Source organism: Xyrauchen texanus, chromosome 41, assembly GCF_025860055.1.
Source record: "Xyrauchen texanus isolate HMW12.3.18 chromosome 41, RBS_HiC_50CHRs, whole genome shotgun sequence".
NCBI classification, from domain to species: domain Eukaryota; kingdom Metazoa; phylum Chordata; class Actinopteri; order Cypriniformes; family Catostomidae; genus Xyrauchen; species Xyrauchen texanus.
The window spans coordinates 6,729,679-6,749,193 of NC_068316.1; the positions used below are offsets into that span (position 1 = coordinate 6,729,679).

The 19,515-nt window shown below is 39.2% G+C and overlaps 1 protein-coding gene across 5 annotated transcripts in view; it reads left to right on the forward strand.

Annotated features, from left to right (window-relative positions):
• Window positions 1–19,515, forward strand: part of LOC127634255 (RNA-binding Raly-like protein) — a 173,686-nt gene that overhangs the window by 81,358 nt on the left and 72,813 nt on the right. For 4 of the 5 annotated variants that reach the window (XM_052113716.1, XM_052113715.1, XM_052113714.1 and 1 more), the window contains one exon: window positions 16,859–17,121. In XM_052113716.1, coding sequence (XP_051969676.1) covers window positions 16,866–17,121 — 256 coding nt within the window. In that variant the 5' untranslated portion in view covers window positions 16,859–16,865. Of the gene's footprint in view, window positions 1–16,841; window positions 17,122–19,515 lie in introns of those variants that run through there. The other variant, XM_052113712.1, reaches the window with a different exon arrangement.

Here is a 19,515-nt window from a genome sequence, read left to right on the forward strand (position 1 = left end):
TCTGAATTGGAGTGGAAAGCAGTGGGCCATTGCTCCATACTGTTCTCCCAGCAAGACTTTATGGCTGTAAACAGCATGAAGGACCACAGACCGAGCTCTGCAGGAATAGACAACAGACTAATCCATCATTACATTTGAGTCAGCTCACAAATAAGCACATTTGACTCACGCATTTGACAGAAGAGTTTAATTTTAAAATCTGGTTTCAAAATGTATGTTGGTCTCAAACACCTAGTTCAAAACCCTCTTTAATAATATACATGTATATATATATATATATGTTTTTTTCCTCCAAATTAAATTTCCACTATTTATAATTTTGTCATAGTTCTTGGGTAAATGAGCAGACATAATCAAACCAAACTGGCATAGATCAAAGCAAGGGTCAACTGTATTACAGTTTATCAATTACAATATTTGCTTGCCAAAACAATGTTTTGATATACCGTATTTGTAGGTTGCCTCTTCCATTTCTCTTGTTTAATTATTTGATTTGTGCTTCAAAAACTAGGCTGCTGCATAGTGTTTGCTCAACACTTGAAACTCTTTGAAATCTTTTCTTTTAATATGCATGGCTGTCATTACGGTGAGCTGATTTCCTCTGCCAGAATTTTTACCCAATTACCGCAAAGTGCCTCTGCCTCTCTCTCCAATCAGAGTGGCTGATAACAAACATGTCATCACACTGACATAGAGGCAGTTCATATGAGACAGAACAGCTGCCAGTTTTTTTTTCTTACAACTCTTTCCCTGTTCTCATTCAAATATTTATACTTGCTTTTATTTCATTATAATGAATGTATCATCTCTGCTTCCTGCGCTGATTTGTCCTGCAGTTTGTGTATTTGGTGATAAAAAAAAAACAGACCTTTCAACAACTGTCAGTCTACAGCTTGGAGTATTTACGGAACAAGTTTAAATATTTGTTTAATCAGTCATATTACAGATTCATAACTTTGGAAATACATGCAAGCATGTTTTTATGTGGCTGTTTGTGCAATAAGGATGAAACATCATTAAATACAGCAGTTATGTTTTACGTGCAGAGATGAAAGTAAACAAGCTGTTATTCTTTGTCGTTAAAGCTATTCCTGTGATTATTTTGCAATTACCTGTATGCTTGAATGAGACATCGGGCAACTCCGTTTACATGAAAAATGTTAACTGTCATTCGTTTGTTATGTTATTAAGCCGTTTTGTCATGCTTTTTGTCTGTTTAAGCCCAGGTAAATTGCAAGATCTTGTAGATTTACACTCTACAATATCAGGAAGATAAGACCCTTCCTCTCTGTACATGCCACACAACTGCTTGTTCAGTCCATTGTCATAACTAGACTGGACTACTGTAACGCTCTCATTGCAGGCCTTCCTGCATGTGCTATTAGACCTCTCCAAATGATCCAGAATGCAGCAGCACGTCTGGTCTTTAATGAACTTAAGAGAGCACATGTTACAGCACTCTTTGTCTCTCTCCACTGGCTGCCGGTTCATACACGTTTTAAATTCAAGGCCCTGATGCTGGCATATAAAACAGTCACTGGGTCTGCTCCAGCATACCTAAAACATTTATGCAGAGCTACGTTCCCACCAGAAGCCTGCGGTCGGCTAAGGAACGTCGCCTTGTCGTACCAAAACAAAGAGGCACCAAAACACTTTCCCGGACTTTCAGTTTCATCATACCACGGTGGTGGAATGACCTTCCCAACTCAATCCGGGAAGCTAACTCACTCTCTATCTTCAAAAAACGGCTAAAACACATCTTTTCCAAAAGCACTTAACCGGTCACTAAAAAAATATATATATATATATATATATATATATTTACATTTCTTGTTGCACTTAAATCTGTTTTGTATACTATTATGATGATAGTGAAACTTTGTAATATGGCACTTTTTGTACCACTGTCTCCCTAAGATGATTCGCTGATGTTCTTCCTCTTTTGTAAGTCGCTTTGGATAAAAGCGTCTGTCAAATGAATAAATGTAAAATGTAAATGTAGGTAAATGCGGAGAGGAAGAGGTGCTTTTTACTGATAAGTAACGACTATTTGTGTCTGAAAATGTTGAAAAGTAACCTTCAAGAAATCATATTTTCACACTTTAGACGAAAAGTACCTAGGCTGTAATTACCATAGACTAAAAGGGAATGCACACCCATATATAAATTATTGATAAACAATATGGGTTTTAAATTTTTTACTATTTTTTAATTTTAAACGATTACACCTAATACCAAATGTCACCACTCCAGTGAGTTTGTCGGTTTGTTTTGTATGTTTTGTCATTTTCTCTCCCTCATGTCTTGCAGGCACGCCCAGCATGCACGATCAGCATTTCCATGGGAACACTGATTGTTCCTGGGGAACGCTGATCATTCCACTGATTAGCGTGCAGAGCAACAGCTGTTTTCCCCTGATTCACTCCCTTCTTATGGGGGAGTTTTGTTCTCAGTATCTTTGCTAGATTGTTGTTTGATGTTGAGAACTAACCTCACTCTCTCTGCCTAATTGGTCCTGTCTCATGGATCAGTTGGTTGCCTGTGTGTCGGGTGTGTGGTTGCCTTCCAGTATTGCTGCGTGTCAGCTGGTCTTCCATGGAGGATACCTCGTCCCTGCCCACATGTCGGGAGACAAGTTCGCTCATCTCTGCTGCCCATTGTTATGCATCTCACTAAGCTTCAACGGAGGATTCTATGAATATGTTCCTGACTTCCACAACACACACACTCATCCTATGGACACATTCTTCATGGATTGCCCCTTACGCGACTATGACATGCACGCCATTGGAGATCGCTTCCCGCTGCTGCAGCCGGTGTCGGGATTTTCTACATTCCTCAACCCAGTGACTGTTCAGTAGTACTATAAATAAATCCTTTGAACTGCTCCTCTGCTCTTGGGTCTGTTTGTCTCCCTATCGTTAGTTACAGGACCATCTAGCCAAGTATGGACCCAGCGGAGGAATCCACTCTTCGCTGCACCCTCTCCCAGCAGGGAGCATTGCTGGGACGTCAGCAGGATCAAATCGCTGCCTCAAACCGAGCTTACCTAGTTTGTTCAGCAGCTCTGCCTATTTCCTGATGCTGGCCCATCTCAGGAAGTTTCCTTACCGGCTCCGGCAGTTCCTCTGGCTCTTGGACGCTTTGAAGCCTGCATTTCCCCTCCAGCCCTGTATTCAGGTGAGGCTGAATCCTGCAGCACATTCCTTTCGCAATGCTCCCTGTTCTTCACGTTGCAGCGCTCCACTTTTGCTTCAGATGCGATGAAGGTGGCCTGTGTTATTACCCTCCTCACTGGAAGTGCTGGCAAATGGGGCACTGCCATGTGGCAAAAGAGACATCACTGCTGCGCTTCCTATCAAGCCTTTACTATGGAGCTCCGCCAAGTGTTTGATCGCTCGGCTCAAGGTCGGGAGGCAGAGAGGGTTTTATCTGTACTGTCTCAAAGAGATCGAATCAGATTATGCAATTGAATTTTGCCCCCTAGCTGCTTCTTGCGAGTGGAATTACCACGCTATGTGGGATCGATTTCTGCATGGTCTTTCCAACGACATTCAGGATGAGATTTATTCTTTGGATTTGCCTCTGCGTTTTGATGACTTGGTGGATTTGGCTATCCGAGTCTATCAGCGTCTGACCTACACTGTTGCTACCGCCATTTTCCACCTACCCTGGCGGCTGATCCTCCAACTCATTCTGCCCCTCCAGTCAACTCGATAGTCTCACGGGCTGATACTGAGCCTATGCATTTCACTATGTTTTGGGTTTTGTTGCAGGATGATCCAGCGGACTAATCCGGAGTACCGTTGACATACCATGACTTCAGGGCATTCTTCTGCCGGTCCAGCGCCGCGACCCTTCCTCATTGCCCATACAACTATGCGATTGAACTGTTTCCTGGCACTACGCTGCCTCAGGGACGGCTGTATTCGCTCTCGGCTCCCGAGGCCATGAACAGGTATATCAATTCATCTCTGACAGCCAGACTCATTTGCTCTTCCTCTTCGCCAGCAGAGGCGGGGTTCTTCTTCATGGAGAAGAAGTATGGCCCTGTGTAGATCATCAGGGGCTTAATGACATCACAGTGAAGAATCGTTGTCCTTTACCGTTGATGTCCTCAGCTTAGGAACTCTAGCAGGGAGTATTCGTCTTTATGAAGTTAGACTTGCGCAATGCTTATCACCTTGTCCGGATTAGGAAGGGGAATGAGTGGAAGATGGCTTTTAACACCCATAGGGGGCACATTGAATATTTGGTTATGCCTTTCAGTTTGGTCAATGTCCCCACCATCTTCCAGCGGCTCGTGAATGATGTGCTTAGAGACACGGACGATCGTTTGTTTTGTGTTTGTCTTGATGATATTCTGATCTTCTCCCAGAATATCCAGGACCATGTTCAGCATGTCAGGCAGTTCGAGAATCGGCTGTTCGTCAAGGCAGAGAAGTGTACTTTTCATGCACGGTCGGTTCCGTTCCTGGGGTTAATCGTTTAGTCCGAGGGAGAGCGCATGGACCCAACTAAGGTTAAAGGCATCTCCGACTGGCCAACTTAGATTCTCGCAAGGCATTGCAAATGTTTCTGGTATTTGCTAATTTTTATCGGAGGTTCATAAGGAACTACAGTCAGCTTGCTGCATCTCTGACGGACCTCACTTCCACCCACACTGACCTCTGTTGGTCCTCGTGAGCTGAGGTCACATTTTCTATATTTAAGGAGCTGTTTTCTACTGCACCCACCCTCGTTACTCCCGATCTTGCAAGTCTGAAATTGGTATCAGAGCAGTCAGTGCTCCCCCTCGGACAAGATGCATCCTTGTGCTTTTTTTTCACACAGCTTAACAACAGTTGAATGGAATTCACAACATTGGCAACCAAGTATTTTTGGCTGTCCGGTTGGTCTTGGGCGAGTGGCATCATTGGTTAGAGGGTTCAGGGGTACCTTTCGTGGTCTGGGTAGATCAAAAGAACCTAGAGTGTATTCATAGCGCCAAACAACTAAATTCTAGACAGGCTCGTTGGCACAATATTTCAAGTGTTTCAGCTTCGTGCTGATTTATCACCCAGGCTCTAAAAACATCAAGCCTTACTCCCTATCTTTAAGTTTTGAGGTCGAGAACTCCACTGCCCCACCGGATACCATTCTACCCACCACTAACGTGGAGGGCATCATATCCTGGGAGGTGGAAGCAAAAATCCATGTGGCACTACAAAACAACGTACCCCCCCCCCCCCCCGCCACTTACCCAGTGGACCGGTTATTTGATCCACGATCTGCCCGGACGCATGTCCTACAGTGGGATCACTCATACAACGTTGCTTGTCATCCATGGGCGACTCGCACTCAGACACTCATTAGACAGCGATTCTGGTGGCCTTTATTAGCACAGGACGTATGTTGATTTGGAGCCGCTTTGTGCGACTACTAAGATGTTATGTGAACCCCCAGTCGGACTCTTCCAACCTCTGCCTGTCCCTTCAAGACCCTGGTCACACATAGCCATGGATTTCGGAACTGGTCTCCACTCCTCCCATGGCAACACAGTCATTTTGACAGTAGTGGACTGGTTCTCGAAGATGGACCATTTTATTCCCCTCCCCAAATTACCTTCAGCGAGGGACACAGCGGTAGCATTCATTAGCCACGTTTTTTGCATCCATGGCCTCCCGGTCGATGTGTTTTCTGACAGAGGCCCCCAATTTGTGTCAAGTTTTGGGGCAGAATTCTGTTGACAGCTGTGGGCTACAGTGACTTTGTCCTGTGGGTTTCATGCCCAGACAAATGGCAAGCTGAGCAGATGAATTAGTTAGTGGAAAAGGCCCTATGCTTCACGGATTGCCCCTTGCACAACAACAACGCACACACCATTGGAGACCGCTTCCTGCTGCTGCAGCTGGTGTTGGGATTTTCTAGATTCCTCAGCCCAGTGACTGCTCATTATTACTGTTAATAAATCATTTGAATCTCTGCTCTTGGATCTGTTTGTTTTTCTATCTATTTTTTTCTTCAAAAAGTGACAACCCTGATGCTCACAAAATGTTATGGGGTTAAATGTTGAATTTGAAGATCAGTGTGTGAATACGCAAATTGGCCGATATTCTGAAGAAAAATAAATATTTAAAAATAAAATCAGTATTTTATTTATTTATTGGTAACACTTTACAATTTGTTAACATTATATATCAGCATTAGTTACCATGAACTAACAATGAACAATACTTTTACAGCATTTAAAAATCTTATTTAAGGTTGATTTCAACAAATTGTAATGCATTTTTTAAAATCAACATTTGTATAAGTTAACATTAGTTAATGCACTATGAACTTGAACTAACAATGAACAATTGTATTTTTATTAACTAACTGTGACGAGGAGTAGGGAATGGCCGTGCCTTGAGGATACATGTATAAATTATATTGTTCATTGTTAGTTCATGATACCTAATTCATTTACTAGTGTTAAAGAAAAACCTTATGGTAAATTGTTACCATTTATTTATTTTATTTTATTTTGCAGGACACATTTAATAGAATAAAATCTGTCAAACAATGTGACTAAAATAGTAGTTAGTCATGGCTTAAAACACCATTTTCTGAGTATGACCCTATGAATTTTTTTTCCTGTCACACTGAATCATCTTTTTGTCACTTCCACTCCATTGGCCTGTTTGTGAATTTTACTAGAAATATAGCTGCAACACATCAGAAACACAAACAAGGCACTTAAATCATGTCATTGAAAGCATTTCACCAGTGTCCTTCTGACAAGAGCTCTCTCTCTCTCTCTCTCTCTCTCTCTCTCTCTCTCCCCGCCCTCCCTCTCTCTCGCTCCCTCAGGCAATCAAAAGTTCCATCACAACACATTGTCAACAACCCCCCCATCCCTATAAATCAATCCTCCACTGTCAGTGACATCAAACCCCAAATGACAGACAGTGCCATTTGCTTCCATGTCATTTGGATCAGGGGTTAGTGCTGAAAGTGCAGAGAGTTGTTTCTAAGACAAAATTAAGCCAAGACTGAAGTGGACTTACTTGGTTCAATTGGTCCGATGGTAAAATAAATCAATAAACTGAAGATGTAACCATATATTTAGGATTGTGGAGACAACATGTAATAATTTGAGAATCATCTATTGAAAAATACCACTAATCAGATTATTGGGGTAGATGTCTCCCTCAATGTCTATGAAACGAGACAATGTTCCTCCAGGACCATGGTGCTACATAAAACAACATAGGACAAACACAGAACCACATGAGACTACACAGACTAAATAGCATACTTATATAAAGTGCACGTGCAAACATGTGCAAAAAGTACGGGACAGTACAATAAATTACCAAAAATTAACAGGACAATAGGCACAGTGAGAGAAATTGCAGCACCGACCAGTATACAGTAGTGCAAAAGATGACAGTTTCTAAAAATGTCAAACGTAAACATAACATACTATGAGATAATGTTCTATGCACATAGCAGTTATTGAGGTAGCAGCCAGGTGTAAAGTGACAGTAGTTAAAGTGCAACTCAGGACACGTGTGTGTGTGTGTGTGTGTCAGCCCAGTCTCTGAGTATTGAGGAGTCGGATGGCTCCGGGGAAGAAGCTGTTACACAGTCTGGCCGTGAGGGCCCGAATGGTTTGGTACCTCTTGCCAGACGGCAGGATTGTGAAGAGTTTGTGTGAGGGGTGTGTGGGGTCGTCCACAATGCTGGTTGCTAAAAACAGTGTTTTTTGTAAATGTCTTTGATGGAGGGAAGAGAGACTCCGATGATCTTCTTAGCTGTCCTCACTATCCTCTGCAGGGCTTTGCGGTCCGAAACGGTGCAAGTCCCAAACCAGGCAGTGATGCAGCTATATCTCTGACAAAAACATTGGTTGACGAAGTCCGTTGACAAAAAACACGCTGTGGTAGGGTGGAGGGCGGGGCCGGGTCGTGATCCTACACACCTGGTCCCGTATTAGGCTAATCAAGCCTCTCAGAGGGATAAAGGTCGACTTCAGAGGATCGTGCGGGAGAGAGAGATCGTTTACGGACACGTCCGTCATATGTGTGTGTTTGTCTTTTGCTTAAGTTGTTAATTAAAATATTATTTATATTGACAAGCCGGTTCTCGCCTCCTCCTTTCCCTTGAACTACGTTACACTACATATGACGGACATGTCCGTAAGCGATCTCTCTCTCCCGCACGATCCTCTGCAGTCGACCTTTATCCCTCTCAGCTTTAGCTTTACTTTTCTTTTGCTAAAATCGATCTGTGCTTCCCTGGTAACTGGGGGCAGTGCTTCAAATTTCAGTAAGCACAGATACATTTTAGCTGAAGAACATTCAACTTACAGTCACAGAATTCAAGTGAGATCAATCTGTATTGCTGACCTGCTATAGTGCCTGCCAGGCAAAAGTCCTTTGAAAAATTATAGCACCCCTTTCCTAATCAAGCAGTATTATTTGATGTATCTTTCATATCTATAACACAAACCATGTTGGATGAGTTACATACCAAAGTTTAGGGGTTAGGAGTTTATTCAAATCCCTAACTCTAAGTATTGTCAATAATAGGGCTTCGATCTAATCAGATTTTAGAGCCAGACCATGACTCAAAACACACTTTGTTTGAACAAGTTTTTAACAGTCATGTGATTTTAACCATGTGGCTGTGTGTTCACTGTGTTGGACAAGCACTTGCAGCCTCAGTTGTCTAGTGTTGCATGGCAGGGTCTCGGTAGAGCCACAAACACACATTCAATGAGTTGGAAATCACACAGGATTTCAGTTGGAAGGGTTTCTGAAACTCTTAATGAGCTCATAGGCTGTGGAGGTTTTTAAACTTAAATCCTTTTCTTTGGTGGTTTGTGAGCTACTGGTGTTCAGATCTAGTCTTTCTATTACTTGGACTCCACTGTACCGTAAAGAGCTCCCGCAGTGTGTGGTTTAGGCTATATACTAGTTACTACACACACACACACACACATGTTGGTGCGGCTATCCTCGTGAGGACTTTCTATAGACATGATGATTTTTATATTGTATGAACTATTGATTCTATCCCCTAAACCTAACCCTTTACATTTTCAAAAAAACATTGTTTAGTATGTTTTTAAGCGATTTGAATTATGGGGACACTAGAAATGTCCTCATAAACCACATTTATGCCAAGTATAGTGAGGATGTTTTCAAAATAATGGCATAAATAATTTTTATTTACCAGTTAACTTCATTCAAATTGCAGTAAACATTCAAAAAACGAAATCAATATTTGGTGCGACCACCCATTGCAAGGTTGGTTGAACGATTGTACCAATCATCTTGTAGAACTTGCCACAGTACTATGTACTTAGCTTTCTCTATTGCTTCTGTCTCTTCATGTAATCCCAGTCTGGCTCAATGATGTTGAGATCCGGGCTCTGTGTGGGCCATACCATCTGATGCAGGACTCCTTGTTCTACTTCTGTTATTTTCTGTTTGCAAAAAGAAAATGTTTGGAAATATAAAATGTATATTTCATACTGACACACTAAAGCATAAGATACAAATTACCATCTTAAAATGGTAAATGGGGGGCAGTTTATAAAATATGCTTTACTCTTCACTACAGCCTGTACAGCTGAAAACAACTCGCATCACAACTAGCTTTTGGCGCCCCTACATGGACATAACATCCAACAACACTTTGCGCTTTGGCCACAGGGGATAATGTTTTGAATCCCAGTAAGCACAGACCAATTTTAGCTAACGAAAAGTGAACCTGCTGTTTCCGATTTCACTGTGACATCAGTTTGTCGCTGTCCCCAGTGGCTGAAGCTGGAAGTGTTGTTGAGCATATGGGCACGTCTGAGCTCCAGAAGCGAGCTGTATTTTTAGTTGTAAATTATTACAGTCAACAGGAATGCATTTTATATGAATTGTACCACCTAATCAAAACCCCAACTCTAAACCTAATCATCAATGAGGTTTAAAATGACATTTTACAGCGAAAATGCTACCTATAGTTACCACTGCTTATGTGAACACCATTACTTCCTGGTTCCCTACGGGATCAAAACTGATGTTTCAGATGTTGCTCAACCTAAAAATGGCTTACTTAAAGTTGTCTCTGCATATTAAGCTGGGATAGAATAAAGCATTTTAACATCAAAACAATTGTACACTTCAGCTAATGAGCAGTATAGTAAACGTATTTATCGAAATGCCTCATGCATCAACATTACACTGCAATATGTGGTCGTTTATAACTTTTCGTCTACAACATAGGCCTACCATTTGATAATGCATCACAAACCCTATTTTCAGATGTATGGTTGAAACTATCATGTACCATGTAACAAGAATAGTGCCACTAACCCAAGGACAATTGTGAAACCCACTAACATCTGTCGTGAAATGTGGACTAGCGAGAGATCAGCTGGCAAATGCTGGAAGGCGATCTTCAGCGAACGCTCCATGTAAGAGATTTATCTGATAAGAGGGGCAATTTAACACATCTTTACTGATTTGAGAATGTTCTCGCCTCCCTGTCCAGTATCATCAATACGGGTGCCAGTGCAAATGCTCTAAATAACAGGCTACTGATTTGCCCCGCAGAGGAGGGGAGGTCTCTGTCCTTATGAAAGATCATGGTGGTGTAAAACCGCCAACCTCACAGCGCTGTAATTGGATCTGGACATCAGTCACTGAAATGTTCTTAAGGGGACAGATGGTACAGAGATTTTATATTTTGTATTGTTTATTACACCACTTGTTCTCTGTCAAGCTGCTTTTTAGATTCGGTTGCAGTTTATCGGACCTGAAAACCTCAAGATTTGGGCACAGTAGGGAAAAATATAGTGCTCAGATGCTGCTGTTTCGTAGGTCAGGAGACTTAAAGGAGTAGTTTACCCCAAAAAGGAAAATTCTTTCATCGTGTTGTTCCAAACCCATATCATTTTCTTTTCAAGATTTATTGCAAAATGTCTAGTGTGCACTTTTCTGTAACTAAAATATATGGGCACTTGAGCTGTCAAGCTCCAGAAAAATTATTTAAAAAAGCAACATAAATGTTCATCTAAGTATTGTGAAAAATATTTAATATCCTCAAACCATACTATAGCTTTGTGTGAGGAATAGACAGATATTTAATCATTATTCACTGAAAATCTTCCCTGTTTTGAATCTCATTTGTGCTTGCTTTCAGTTGAAATACTATATGGTGCATCAAGTTGGGCTGGATAAAAATAGTGATTTTACGAATAATTGCTACAGTATCTTCATTTGAATGGTCGATTCTTAAAATCACATGATCTATCTTTATACGTTTACTTGAAAGTTTACATTTTTATAAGTTAAATAATAAATTAATAGCAATTGAATATCATTTTTCTTCATTCATAAAGGTTCCTTGTATAATTGTCTCTTTCAGATGTAAGCAGAAAAGACATTATCACTTAAATACACCCAAATAGATCCGAATCAAAGCGTTATGGAATCAAATCGAGAGTTTGTGAACTGGAATGAAATCTGTATCGATAATCAGCCCTAGCGTCAAGAGGCATCACACAAGGTTAGATGTCATGACATGATGTCATTTGACAATAGATATTTTAATATAAAGTTAATAATGAAATTTCTGACTTTTAATTGCAGACTTTGTTTTCTTCGCAATTCTGTGCTCAGTTTGACACAGTAACACATACTGTATGAAATTACTGGGGGGGTTTTCTCTAAAGAAAAATCTTAGAAGCAACATAAAAAGTCAATTACAGTCTATTTTACTTTCATAACATGACATGTTTGCACCTGAGTGAAACAGGATATTCAATAAAAAAAACTGGAAATTGATTGCAAAGTGAAAAGTGGCCTCTATAAGACAGGCAGTTAAATAAAAGGGCTTGATGGCTCAGCCAACAAGTCATTTAGCAAGATATTGCATTTCGAAGAATGATTATAAAGACAAACAATAATATGCCCCAATGAATCATTTACAATAAGACCAGGAACATATATTAAGTATGTAAATAGAGTGATTTTGATTTCATTATGACTTTAGGCAAAAGTCTCACTTTCCTCTCCATTTTAATATCATAAGAGAAACAGTTGATATATTAAAATATCTCCTTTGTGATACATTTTTCCTATAAGTTGGAGTGACAAAGAGAATGTAACAGAGAGCTAGAGATACAATCAAAATGTATCCTGTCCAGGATAATAGGCCTCTTTGCTGTTTTTATGGGGTGATCCTATGGTTACACTGTGCCCTGGGAAATAACATATTTCACTATTCCAATTTCAGTCTCCATGAGCGACTGAACACACGAGAGTGTATGTCTTTCTGTGAGCATGTCAGTGTGTGTGAGCCTTCGCCCAGTATCATGCCCAGAATGCAGGTAACCTTGGAAACTAATTCTATTTACAGAGTAGTGGATCCATTATTCAAGCATTTGGTCCAAAAGCTAAATAAATGTAATCATCATTTCTCAGTGACATTAGAGAGCTTTAAATCTAACAGGCATTTGAATACGTCGTCACAAAATAATCATGTAGTTGGGTGATCAGATTTTTTTGCACTTTGCGGACATGTACATCATGGCTGTAGGATATAGATAAAAAAAATCTACATTTAATTTATATATTTATTGATATATATATTATGCTCTAAAATGGCTTAAAATTTTGTTTTTTTGATCATTGAAGGCAATGTTGCCTAGTAGATTAAAATTGTTTCATGCAAGGTAAATACAGTTAAAAGTGTAGTTAAAATAATGAAATGCCTATTAATTCATTTTCATTTAAATACATAGTAATAAACAGCAATGATTCCCTAAATATATTCTTACCTTAACATTTTTATTGTGTATCCTATATGAAAAAGGAAAATGCCACGGGGACTGAAGCGAGCATTTTAGAGTGATGATGCAATCAACTCGTTGAATCAGAGTTATGAATTGATTCATTGTAACAGACAGTTTGAACTGATTCACGAAAATGAATCAGCCATAACACTAATGCGGTTTTGATGCATCTCACTGCTCTCAAACTTGTAAGTCACAAGAACAAATCACCACAAACAAATCATTGATTCAGAGCAATGAATTGATTCATTGAAGAGGACAGATTGAACTGATTCACGGAAATGAATCAGCCTTAACACTAATGCGGTTTTGATGCATCTTACTGCTCTCATACTTGTAAGTCGCAAGAACAAATCGACACCAAAAAATCGTTGTGTCGGAGTAATGAATTGATTAATTAAAAAGGACAGTTTGAACTGATTCACAAAAATGAATCAGCCTAAACATTAATGTGGCATTGATGCATCTCACTGCTCTCATACTCGTAAGTTGCAAGAACAAATCGACACAAACAAATCATTGATTCAGAGTAATGAATTAACACTGAGGTGCTACTTCGTTTAAGTGAATCAGTTCTTTTGGATAGTTTGTTTAAATGAACTGATTAAAATGAATGTTTCTCTTATATTTGACGTTGGGAACTCTGATTCATTCTAGTTTGTTCTTTCTTACGGTTCATGTAAATAAATGTTCACATAAATGATTCACTGATTCACTTCAGCCATAAACGTTGCCTTCTTTTTTGATCTTTATCTTTTATATAATCTAATTTTGATCAGTTATATAAAATAGGGTGTTTTATAGTTTATTAGTGTATATTAAGTGTACATGGGTTCAATTTAATGTCATACTATTTGTTTAACCCTTACGATTTACTCTTATGGTTTTACTAATATTGTAAAATGTTTTTTGGGGGTGTTTAGTTTTTGCCGGAAATCATTAACCATTGTTTTACAGTAGTAATACCGTAGTATCCATATAGCAACCATGATTTTACTACTCATAGTTGTACTTTGTGGTTAGTATGGTTTTACTACAAATACCATGGTTAAACTATAGCTACTGTAGTAAAATCATGTTTAATATGCATAAGGGACTGTCACCCTAATTAAATATATAATCAGGTGTTATTGGATTGTGCAGTATTTTTCCATTGCAAATATAAAGTGAATATTTTATATGTATCGCCCAGCCCTAATATGCGTTACATAACAAATATCAAGATGTATTTGGGAAACCCAACGTGTCATTTTTGTGCATGACTGCTTACTTACTTTTGTGCTTCTGTCTCCGTGGAGCTGCATGTTCATTCTTGTGCTGTCGTGTGAGAGTAGGTCGTTGACAGTGTGAGAGACAGAACATAATGCATCTCTGTCTCAGACGATAGCATTCACTGTCTATGTGTGTGCGGGGAGGGGAGTTGGATGACACCCAATGGGAGGGCATTCGTCAGTAGCGCTATAAGATCTCACCGCTGTTCTCTGATGTGAAGACTGACTGACTGTGCTCTGTGAGTAATATGGAAACTGCATAAACCTGAGCCCCTCATTTACACTTTCTTTGTCATACACAAAAAAACAAGCCACTCGTGTTTTAACACATATTCACTTTCACACCAGCACACACACTTACACATGGATTGCTCGTATTCTAAAATGTATAGACACAAACACACAAATAAACACACACATCTCTCACTTAAAGACACTCACACTCATATTCTAGTGAGAATTTTAAAGATGATAGTTCTAGAGTACCATTGCTGATACAATAATTTGAAAGAATCAGTAGGAACAAGTGTGTGGTATACAGTATACTGTACTATAAAAAGCAATATTCAGTCATAATTGTTTTCCCTTCAATAGCTATTTTGTAATCATGAGAAGGTCTACAACACCATGCAATATAAAATCTTAAAGGGATAGTTCACCCAAAAATGAAAATTCTCTAATCATTTACTCTTGCCATCCCAGATGTGTATGCCTTTCTTTCTTCTGCAGAACACAAACCAAGATTTTTAGAAGAACATCTCAGCTCTGTAGGTCCAGACAATGCAAGTGAATGGTGACCAGAACTTTGAATGTCTAAAAAGCACAAAAAGGCAGCATACAATAACCCATAAGACTCCAGTGGTTAAATCCATATAGATGTGATATAATAGGTGTGAGAAACATATCAATATTTAAGTCCTTTTCGATAAATTCTCTTTCCTGCCCAGTAGGTGGCAAAATGCACGGAGAATGCAAATCGGCAAAAACAAAAGAAGAAGAACGTGAAAGTGAATCCATATCTGAAGGTATATACTATCCATACTACTCATAATGCATCTGCCATATCTGGCTATGTCAGAAATAATACGTGTAGGATGGTAGTATGCCATTCCGAACTCAGCTGTGGATTTAACCACTGGAGTCTTATAGATTACTTTTAGGATGCCTTTATGAGCTTTTTGGACATTTTGGACAAATGAAACAGGATATTCATTGAAAAATATAAAGGTTGGGAGGGACTTGATTTTCTATCAGGAAGACTCGCAGACTGGAGTGACATTTAAGATCTCTCTTTGGCGTAAGCCCCGTCTGGCGGTTCGAAGAAGTTGAACCATCATATCCTGCCGGAGATAGGAGGCAGGGGCGAGGAGCCTACCCCCGTGCAGGACAGGCCTCAACCAGTGGTGGTGGAGGTTGCCGTGTTAGCACACTGCAACAGCAATGTGATAAGTGATGCAGACTTAAAAAGCATTAGCTTACATATGATTGGCTAGGAGTTACCTAGCTAATGGTCCGATGATGTACAGCTGCTAGTCTTCCCGCTAGAACTACGCTGCGCTTAGATGTATCATAAAAAATTCGGTCATGCCAGTTTGCCAAAATAATGCCTATATAGCTATTTGGTTATGGTTTTTTTAATGGCATTGGTGGGAAAGAAAGAGCAAGTAAGAGCAAGATATTATGTAAAATAGCATATTAAGTTATTTAGTTTTGGTTTATTTTGAATAAAATGCACTAATGATTAATATCACAATAATACCAGGAACATACATTTAGAGTTGTATTGAATTATATTAATTGCAATGCATTTTGATGGTCTGCTAACATACTGTAATGAGTTGTTAAGCCAAACAGATTGTCTGAAGGTAACATGTCAGACCTCTTGAACAAACAGCAATATTGAATTCATTGGCATCAACCTACAAATTACTTGTATTATACAACTCTCTTGAATACTTAATTCTGATTGGTCAACTGCTGCATTCTGCATTCAAATGTTTTTGTTTAATGACATTTAAACTGTATAACAACCAATTCCCTACACTGTTGTAGTTTCATGCTTCTTGTTTCACTCAGCATTCTCTTCTTACATAAACAAGTTTAATTTAAAATGTCATGTCCATTTATTTATTTATTTGGTAAGTAGCCATGAATAAGCAGGATAATGTTCAGCCAGCCAGTCATTATCAGAAAATCATCTCTGGCAGGGTGATACAAGACCTGATGCAAAGCGGATTATTATTGGCTGACTACATATTATCCCTTACATAGTTGTCTCTGCATATTAAGCTGGGATAGGAGGAAAGTATTTTAACATAGATATTATAAATAATATAAAAAATAGCATTTATATAGAGTTTTACATTACAGACCAAATGTCACTGAACATGATCTGAGACCTGTTGATTATCTGATATGTTTGGTCTTATTGCTCTAATTTGATAAATGACAGTTCATTGCAAGCTCATGATCTCAGTTGTTTACAGAAAAACTGTATTTGAATATCATGAAACTGTGATTTCTCTCTCTTATATAAAAATAAGAATGTCTGGTATATTTTCAGTTCACTTGTCATAATGCAAAGATTGCTTTAGCTCCAAATGAATCACTGGATATTCATATTAGTATTACTGTAAATGATTATTTCTGCTTTGAAGCTATACTAACTGCTGTGTTATACCAACAGCTGAATATTCACTAACTTGAACACGTAAATCTGGTTTGTGAGGTTGAATTCGTCCTCGCTCATGTCTCTGTTCCGCAGGGGAAGAATGACGGGGAAGACTCAAACCAGCAATGTCACTAACAAGAACGACCCACGGTCCCTCAACTCACGGGTCTTTATTGGCAACCTCAACACCGCCATTGTGAAAAAGGCAGACATCGAGGTCATCTTTGCCAAGTATGGCAAGATCGTGGGCTGTTCGGTGCACAAGGGTTACGCTTTCGTCCAATACATTAGCGAACGGAACGCACGAGCGGCCGTGGCAGGCGAGAACGCCAGGATTATCGCAGGACAACCGCTTGGTGAGTCTTTTTAGTTAACTAAAGCTGTACCATGTTCAACAAACTGACTGGCAAAACCTAACAGGGGCCTGCATTGCCTGAGGCGGATCCAGAGCGCTTTTGATTCCGCTTGTGATTCATGGACATGCAAAGTGTTTTTCAGCATTTTGACAGTTTGTGGGAAGACAAGTGTTGAATGTAAACTACAATAGAGTTCACGGCAATGGAGTTTAAAAAGGAATATAATTGAATTAGTTGATTTCTGAGCATCTAGTGGTGATGGCTTTAAAGAGTGTTTTCTCTCTTGTGTTGACATATTTCCTATTGAAATGGGAAGTTTGTACTGGACAGATGTCTATGATAGGCAACAGGTTTAAGTTTACATCACAATCGTGAACCATGATTTGCTACTTGCTAGTCTTGCTAGTGTGAGGTATTATGGTGAGGCACGTTTTCATTCTAGAGAGCATTTGATTGGACTAAAGTCTGTGTAGTGTGACATGAGTCAACAATATATTTGATCCTTTTTTTCTGGAAGAGAAAGACTATGTTTTAAATTCTTATACAGTATATACTGAATATGAATTTTGTCCATTTTTAGGAGTGTACTAGTATATATGATACAGCTTTTGGCTTTAAAGCTAAAATACATGGACTGTTACCACAATATATACATTTTGATTTAATTAAATAAGTTTAAATACAACCAGCAAAATATAACCAGAGACATTCCAGCATTTCGTTGTCTGTTTCTCTGTCAATTTCATCAGAATGTTTGTCAAGCCAAGCTCACTTAAAGGGATAGTTCTCCCAACAATGAAAATTCTCTCATCATTTAGTCACTCTCATGACATTCCAGATGTGTGTGACTTTATTTCTTCTGCTGATCACAAATGAAGATTTAAAAAATATATATTTCAGCTCTGTAGGTCCTCATAATGCGAGTGAATCGGTACCAATGTTTTGAAGCATATAAACGCAGCATAAAAGTAATCAACACGACTCCGGTGGTTACATTTATATTTTAAGAAGCAATATGATAAGTGGGGGTGAGAAACAGATCAATATTTCAATCCAATATTCAATATATTTCAATATTCCAAAAACAAAAGAAGAAGAATGAGAAAGTTAAAGTGGAAATAAATATTTAAAAAAGAAAAATCAATCTTGATCTGTTTCTCACCCACACCTATATCGCTTCTGAAGATGTGGATTTAACCACTGGAGTTGTATGAATTACTTTTATGTTGCATTTATGTGCTTTTGAAGCTTAAAAATTTTGGTACAAATTCAGTTGTGTGTACCTATAGAGCTGGTACTCTAGATTCTACTGTTTTCAGCAGTAGAAAGAAAATCATACACATCTGGGATGGCATGAAGGTGAGTAAATGAGTATATTACAATTTTTGGGTGAACTATCCTTTAATTCAAGGTGTGTGTGTGTGTGTGTGTGTGTGTGTGTGTGTGTGTGTGTGTGTGTGTGTGTGTGTGTGTGTGTGAGTGTGATCAGTCAGTGGAATCACATTGTACAACGGATTTAAAATTCTGCTTAAAAACTCACATACCTGTAACCAGAGAAGTAAAGCAAAGAATTCTGGGCCCCCTGACTGTCTATTGCTCTGGGCCCTTTACCTATTAAAAAATACAGTTTTGAATTTGTTGTGGGCCCCCCTGGACCTTTGGGCCCCTAGAATCATTATCACCTTTCACCCCACTAGCTACGGCCCTGTCTGTAACCTCCTGAGACCAACTGTATTAAAACAGGAGGCTCAACACATTATTTCTCCTTCTCTCCATCCTCATTATCCCATTGGCCTGCTTTAAAAACATTGTTTTATGTTTGCATTGGAAACATTTTATGCATAATGCAAAATACAGCCAGGGGAGCCTCATTAGAAATGGCAAGAGGTATGATTTTGCTGGAGGTCAGGCTGTAAACATGCGCAAATGCTCCACAGGAGAGGATTTTGCTAAATTAGTTTTTTTTATTTAATTAGATGTTAAAGGAAACATGAAATCAAAATTAACCCTATTTTGTTCCGCAACTCATATTCTTGGTTTTATTGTCAACGATTCATGCACATTATTACAAGGTGCTAAACATTTTTGTAACCTTGCTCAAAGTGTAATAACTTGATCTGCCTCCAAAATGGTTTTCTTTTTCCCGGCCTCAGCCTCTTCTGATTATCATCACTGCCGCTATCGCCATTGAGAATGATCCTTATGGATTACAAACACGAGATGTTCTGCATGACCGTGTGAATGCTTAATTTATTAAACAGGAAAGAAGGACTGATTTTCACTTCAAGTAAATTGGTAAGTGCTTTTTGCATTATTATAGCAACATCAGGAGTTCATTTGGCTGCTTGAGCATTCAGTGTCGTATCAAGTTTGGAAAAGTGGCGCTGCGTTCCA